The 7,651-nt window shown below is 39.1% G+C and overlaps 1 protein-coding gene across 1 annotated transcript; it reads right to left on the bottom strand.

Moving 5' to 3' along the window:
- LOC107615477 lies at nucleotides 218-868 on the bottom strand. The gene has a single exon (XM_016317536.1). The coding sequence runs from the start codon at nucleotides 866-868 to the stop codon at nucleotides 218-220; it is 651 nt and encodes a 216-aa protein (XP_016173022.1).

Below are 7,651 nucleotides of genomic sequence, written 5' to 3'. Positions count from 1 at the left end.
CAAGGTTGATATGCATACCTGATCCGTTGCCTATGATTACTTGGTCTGCACCTTCATACTTCTCCCTTTCAATTAGATTTTGCTGGTTTGAGGTCATATGGTATGTAGCACCTGAGTTTGGAAACCAACCTTAATATTGTAATGTTGCAGGTGTGGCCAATACATTGCTCAAGTTGGCTTATGATGCTTACAGAGTCTGTGATTTTGTGCCTTCATATTAAGTTCTGGAGCTTACTGGTGGATCATACCTATACCAGCATGTCTTGACAGTGTATCCAGACTTGTCACACACTTGGCAAATAGGCCTATCATCATTGAACATTCTTGAACCATTATACTGTTGCTGCCTTTCATTGTTGAACATTCTTGCCCCTTCAGCACCACCAAAACTTGGATTATTGTAAGCCCGAGTTCTAAATCTGGAATTGTTGACACCAGATTGACCATTACTATAGAAGTTTCTATCACATCTCATCTGTCTACCACCACCCTTGCTTCTGTGACCTCCTCTGAAACCTCCTTTGAAGCCACTTCTTGAGTTAAAGCTCTGAGAGTAACCTGGTGAACTTTGTACTACATTTTCTTGTATAAACGATTCTGGTTTTTGGAACCTCTCCAACATACTTTCATGAGTTAATAGCAAAGTCTCTAATTTTCCAACCGAGATGCTCACTGGCCTTGCCACTACTGAGGTGATTACTGAGCTATACTCTTCTGTTAACCCATTCAGAATAGCATTTACATGATCACTCTCACGCATTGGTTCTTCTACTGAAGCTAAAGCATCAATTGTTCCTTTTAATGCTGACACATACTCATTTACTAAGTTTCCTATCTTGATACTGCTCAACCTATGTTTCAGCTGCATTATTTTTGCTCTGATTTGTGAAGAAAAGTGACATTCTAACCTTTTTCAAACCTCATATGTAAGACCCAGAACTTTTGAAAAGTCTTATTATGATCAAGTCTCAAATCATATAGTTATTTATAGCCTTAATTTCGGAAATCATTTTATTAAAGATGATTAAGGCAAGTTTTGATTTATTGAATTTGAGATAAGTTATGGTTATTATCCAATTTTACAATTATTGGATTATTTTCTATATTTAAATCATATAGTTGGTAGTTGTGAAATAATAAGGATTTTTATATGATTCGGATTAAATAATTAATATTTTAAATATTAATACTGTTACTTTGGAAAATAAAGGGTTTAATTATATTATTTCTAATTATTTTGATTTGGACATTTTATTGAAAATAAAGTGTGAGATTGATGAGTAAATAGTATTTTTATATATTATTATTGTTGGGTTAGAATTTATTTCTAATTACTATATTATCCTTATTTTTTAAGTAAAATTACTAAAATGCCCTTAACCCTAATTTTTGAAAATGAACCCTAACCCTGAAAAATCCTACCCGGTTACCCGGTTCCCCTGAACCCAACACACACACGCACTTAACACTACAGCAGCAACAGCTGCTACCAGAAGAAACAAAAGAGAGAAAAGGGCCAGGAGGAAACAGGGAACGCAGAGGAAAGCAGGGGAGGAAGAGAGGCGCGGGCTGGCGCCGGCGGGCCTCACCGTCACCACCGAGCTGCTCGCCGCTCGCTGCCATCACGGGGACCAGAACCGAGTAAGGGGGAAGAAGCCACGCGGCAGAGGAGAGAAGAAGGGGAGCTCACGGCATCGCCGCCACCCATGGAGCCGCGGGCTGCGCCCAGTCGCCGTCGGGGTCACCGCGTCTTCGTCCCGTTCCTGGAGCCAGCAGTTGCGCCTCTGTCACGCAAGGAGGAGCGCGACCCACCGCGCAGAGCTGCGTCGCCGTGTGCTATCGCCGTCGCCTTGGATTGATGCCGCCGTCGAGCTTCGAGGAGAGAGAAGGAGGTTGCGGGGAGGATGAGGCGCGATGGTGGTTTGTTCTGCCACCCCTACTGCCATCGCCGTCAGGAACGGCCACCAGAGCCGCCACGAAGGATAGCGAGAGGCAGAGAGTTCGCGGTGGGGGAAGGGCCAGGCGCCGTTGTGCTATGGAGCAGAGTCAGCCGCGCCGGCGCTGTTAGAGGTCTCACCGCCGCTGGAAAAGGGTTCAGGCCGCCGTAGGTGTTGCTGTCGGAGGGGTAAGCTGCGCCTCTGTGTTTCTGACCGCCGGGAGTGGTTATGTGGCTTCCGGGATCACCGCCGGAGCTCCAGGCTGAGTTTCTGCCACTTGAGACCCTGCTGCCGTCGCTGGAAAAGTTTGCCGGTAAGGGTTTTAATTGTGGTTTCTGTCCTTTTTGAATTCCGAGGATATTATAGTCACTGCGTGTTGGTTCCAGTTGTCGTGATCGGAATTTGTCGCCGCTGCCGCTTGAGGTGGCTGCTGAGTTACCGCTGAACCGGCTCAGAGACCGCCGCTGTTTCGGTTCAGCCGTTCCTTCTTCGGTTCGGTAAGCGTTTCGATTTGAAAGCCCTTTCGTTACTGTTCTGTAATCTCACGCTGAGGTTTATGGCGTTAATTGCTATAAGATTGAGTTTCGGTTGTTGTATGTTGCGATTAGAGTTGTTGAGACTGTTGCAAAAGTGGCTTGGAGCTGAGGTTTTGGTTGCCGTCAGTTCGGGTTGAGGCGGAAAGGACTCTGTGAGGCGTTTGGGTTATGGAATTGCGTTTTGAGGTAGGGGCGCTTTCCGAAAACTATATTTTGTATATTGAAATTATTACATATGGGTACTGATGTGAGGATGTGTATTTGGTGATTGTATCAGTCCTATGTATTGTTTGGTTGTTTTGTATGATTATGGGTGTTTGTTTGACTCGACTGTTGTGTGGCTTTGTGAAACGAAATGCTTTTGAAATTGATTCTTTTAAAACTTTGAGATCGAGTTTAATCCGTTGGGAATTGATTTGAGTTGAGTTGATTTTCTTGAGAATATGAAAAAGAGAATACACGCTTGAATTCAGCCTGGCTTGCTTTAAATGATCTGGTTATTGATAAATGATTGTTACTGAGCCGTTTCTTTGAAACTTTAGAAATGAGTTTATTCAGCTGATAATGATTTGATTCTTGAAAAGGTTTTCTTGAAATATGGAATTGAGATGATTGTTGGATTTTGGCTTGCCTTGGACTGATTTTGAAATTTGGACTATTGAAAAGGATTGTGAGATGGTTTAATTGGGACCCGAACCGGGTGGCAAAGTCCAAGTTTTAGGGGAGGTGCTGTCGAAATTTCTATAAAATCCGAGTCTTTATTGAAATGTTGTCGGGCAAATGATGAGTTAAAGACTTCTACTATTTTATTTGAATTATCAAGAAAAGGATGATTCATGCTTTCGAAATGAGTTAGTAAAGAGGAAATTTTGATTTAGTCTTGCTTCTTAAGAAAGGCATTGTATCTCTTTCAGGAGAAAGTTATTTAGATGAAACTTGTGTTTTAAAGCTGTTTGAATGTGAAAAGGGTTTATGCCTTTGAATTTGACTTGGGGGTTTCAATTAAAGAAGTTTTAATGATTTTGAAAGGACCTGAAAGTCTATTGACGAGTTTCATTTTGAAATGTTTTGAGAAAGGTTTTAAGTACTCTTTGAATTTTGAATTCTGGCAAGACTAAGGCAATTTTGAACAGTTGAAATGCTTTAGAATTTATCATGGGGGTTGAAGTTGGTTTTGCCTAAGTAAAGGAACTGGCTTTGAAAGAAGTAAATGATTACGTGACTCGGTTTGGCTTAGATCCTATTTTATTACTCAAATCGGAAAGTCAAGATTTTAACGATTTTAAATGAATTTGGCGAAATGAGTTATGTTATTCTCCCCTAAATACTTGGGACTCTGCCAAGGAACTTTTGTTATAAAATCTCATTGTTGGATGGATGATTTTGAATCTTTCAAATAAATCTTTAACTTGTCATGCTTATGAAAGTTTGGAAAGAGGATGCCGAGAGTGGCATTGTTTTCAAAGGGGAATTTACCTTGAGTAAAAGTGGCTTATGAGCCTGAGATGATTTGAGAAATGAGAACTTTAAAGCCAAGGCTGAAAAGAGTTGAAACTCGATTTCAAAGTGAAATGAATTGAGAAAAATGATTTATGGCTTAAGTGCCGATTTTATGAATTTAATGATGTTGAATGGTGGAAGTGCTATTTTATTGTGAGCCGGAATGGCTGTGTATGATTTATGAATATTGGCTGGTTCTGGATTGAACTGTGAGCCGGAATGGCTATGTATGATATTGATTTATGGCTGATTGCCGAATGAGTTATGGGCCGTATGGCTGACTATGAATTATGAATTTAAGCCGGATGCTTGAAATGAATGTTGTATGTGAGTGTGGTTGTGTTTTCTCTCTGGTTGTAAGGGTGACAGGGCACCGATACCCTCTAATGGCGATAGAGCGCAGATACCCTCTAATGGCAACAGGGCGCAGATACCCTCTAATGGCGACAAGGCGCAGATACCCTCTAATGATAATAATGCGCAACAGAGAGACTGTGTCCGGGTTAGCTACCGAACACGTCGGGTTGGCTTCGTAACCGACAGATGATATCATCAGCCACTAGGGACAAGCATGCATCATATGCATCTATGTGACATTGTTTGGGTGTGCATATTGTACTTGGTTTGCCTTTGTGACTACTTGTAATTAACTGCTAATTGTTCTACTTGCAATAACTGTTTGTTTGTGCTTGCATATTCCTATTTGTGTTTGCTACTGGGACTCTGTTGGGCTGTGGTGATTGGTTGTTGGTTGGATTTGTTTGGGCCTAGGGCCGTGGTTGGAATGAGATGAATCGATGGTTAATTTCGGTTTTGTGTTTCTGGTTTGGAATAAAATATGAAAGGCTATTTTGATTCCGCATAGATAAACCGTTTTGAAAGGCTTTTGAGTTTTTGAGAATTGAACGGTTTTATTGTAAACCGTTGTTTTTGAAAAGGAGGCATAAGACGGTTATTAATCACTAGTACGGTTTATCTTCACGTATCCTATTATAGTAATTCCCAAAAACCCTCTACTGAGAACCCTTTCGAGGATGATGTTCTCACCCCCCTACATTTTCCCCTTTCAGGATATGGGCGCAGAAGTTACGAAGAGTTTATTTGTTGTTGTTGAGATGCTCTGTATTGTTCTAGTTATGGTTTATTGTACCCTCGCCTCTATCTTGATATATTCTGTAAGAGGGATAGGAATTGTATTGGGTAATGCTTGTAATATTATTTATATATATATATATATATATATATGGATGTACTCTTTATGAATTTTGTAAGTTGGATGGTATCTATGGATGTACGTTATCGAACGAAAGTATTTTTGGGAGCAGTATTGCGGTTTAAAGTTTTAAACATGCTCATATTTTAGTATTAAATAGTATAAGTGTCGTTGTAATGTCCGAGCTATCAGAGTTGCGCAGCCGGAAGCGTGAGCTTTGGTAGTTAGGGTGTTACATCATACGAATAAATGCATCCTACCATTCGAGTGGTGAACGACTTGGTCATTGAAGCAAGAAACCAAGATTTAAGAAGCGCATCTTGCCTCCTCCATGCAGCAAACTCTAGCGTTACATTTTCTGATTCATCAAGCCTCAGCGGGATTCCTTCTCTGGTAATGTGGTGAAGCAAATTGTGGCTCTCAATAGTTGATTCAGCCTGGTCTTTCTACTGCAAGAAGTTGTCATCGTCGAGTTTCATTGAAATTGGGAAAGAGGTAAAATTTGGAGCTGTGTTCAACTGATTCATTGAGTGTTCAGATCTCTGACTTTCGCTTGCCATTGAATTGAATGAAAGAAAGCTCTGATACCATGAAAGGTACCAGGCTCAAGCAAGAGAGGGAGTAGGAAATAGTTCAAGAAAGAAGAAAGAGTGCGAGCAGAGAAAAACAAGAAGGTTCTTGTTGAATTTGAAGTATATTAGTAAAGTGAGTTCTAAAATCAACAATAATAGCTTAGCTCTAACTATTTATAGTAGAGGAGTTACAACTGTCACAAGCTACACTAACCACTAACTAACTAATTGACATATACTTAATTACAACCAACTAACTAATAGATTGATCACAAACTAACTAATTCTGTTTGTCCTAATTCAGCATCAACTAGTATATCTATCATGACCCCTGCTGTTTGACTATTCTTCAATATCAAAACTATTGTATCTATCATGCATGTTATAATTTAACCTTAATTTTGTTAAGTAAAAATTTTTTATGTAACACCCTAACTACCAAAGCTCGCACTTCCGGCTGCGCGACTCTGATAGCTTGGACATTACGACGACACTTATACTATGTAATACTAAAATATGAGCCTGTTTGAAACTTTAAACCGCAATACCGCTCCCAAAGATACTTTCGTTCGATAACGTACATCCATAAATACCATTCAACTTACAACAACTCATAAAGAGTACATCCATATATATACATAAATATATATAAATAATATTACAACAGAGTTAAAACAAGGTGCTCAATATCCGCACACTAATCTCATATCAACCTCAAAGTTTCAACTTTCCAACTCCATCAAGCACTTTACAAACCCCAAATTTGATTACAAGCCTGACAACCACAAACCCGTTCGCAAGGAACAAAACGCTCACAACTCATAACGTTGCACACCTACCGCTTCAACTTCCGTATACCCATCACGTCTTAAAGAACTAACGTATCGCGTTACTACGTCTACAAGTCGCACGTGATATCAAAACAATTCTCGAGTCTACTCAGAAGAATATGAGATCTTAGAAAGGAGAGACGGATGTCAAAGACAATAGTCATAGATTTGAAAGAATATATCCAATCCCAGGTAAACATGGATGTTCAAGCCATAAAGTTTGCTAGACATAATTCAATTGACAACTTCAAAGATAACCCTTAGATCAAAGAAGTTCAATAAGATCAACAAGAAGATAACCAGCGCATCAGCTTGAAACAAACTCAAACTGAGTCGATGAAGTATGAGGTTTACAAAAGAGAATATCTCAAACCCAAGGCAAAGCTCACAAAACTCAAGGGCATGATTAAAAATACTTCTGAATACATTGTTCTTAAAAGAATCGAAAACTTGCAGGAAAATCACCTCGCAGTCTAAAAGAAAGGCCAAGCAACAAATATCCTTCAAGAGAGTAACAAAAGCATAAATGTGGCTTTACTTCAATACAATTCCATGTTGAAGTAGATTTTGTAGAGTTCCAAAAACAAATGCACACAACTTTGGCTAAGAGCTAAAATATTTCCTCAAATATTTTAGAAAGATAATTAAATGCACAACTTAACCAAAAGCAGTTCATAAAAACTCAGAAATAATCAGATGCTTGTTCAAAATTCTCAAAATTTCATATTCAAACAAGCATGTATAACATTTATAGCAAGTACAAAAGAGGAAGTTAAACTCTTTTTAGAAAAGAAACTCCGAGATAAAAATTTGCTTACAATCTGGTAAGGAAACAAGTGGTGCGTTACAAACAAACCGGTTTCCACTAAACAAGGAAACTTTCCAAAACCTCATTTAAAATAGCGCATGCCAATTTTTAAATTAACTTCATCAATATTGAACAATGGTTTCAATCTAAATCAAGAAACAGAAAATAAATTCCGTTTAAAACTTCTTACAAGAGAATTCAAAACTTCTTTAAAAAAAAGTCCAAAACAAGACTCCAAAAGTGTTCTTGAAATCC

This window comes from Arachis ipaensis, chromosome B09 (genome assembly GCF_000816755.2).
Source record: "Arachis ipaensis cultivar K30076 chromosome B09, Araip1.1, whole genome shotgun sequence".
NCBI lineage: Eukaryota > Viridiplantae > Streptophyta > Magnoliopsida > Fabales > Fabaceae > Arachis > Arachis ipaensis.
Note: the sequence above shows the minus strand (reverse complement) of the source record. Positions and strands in the feature narration are given on the sequence as shown.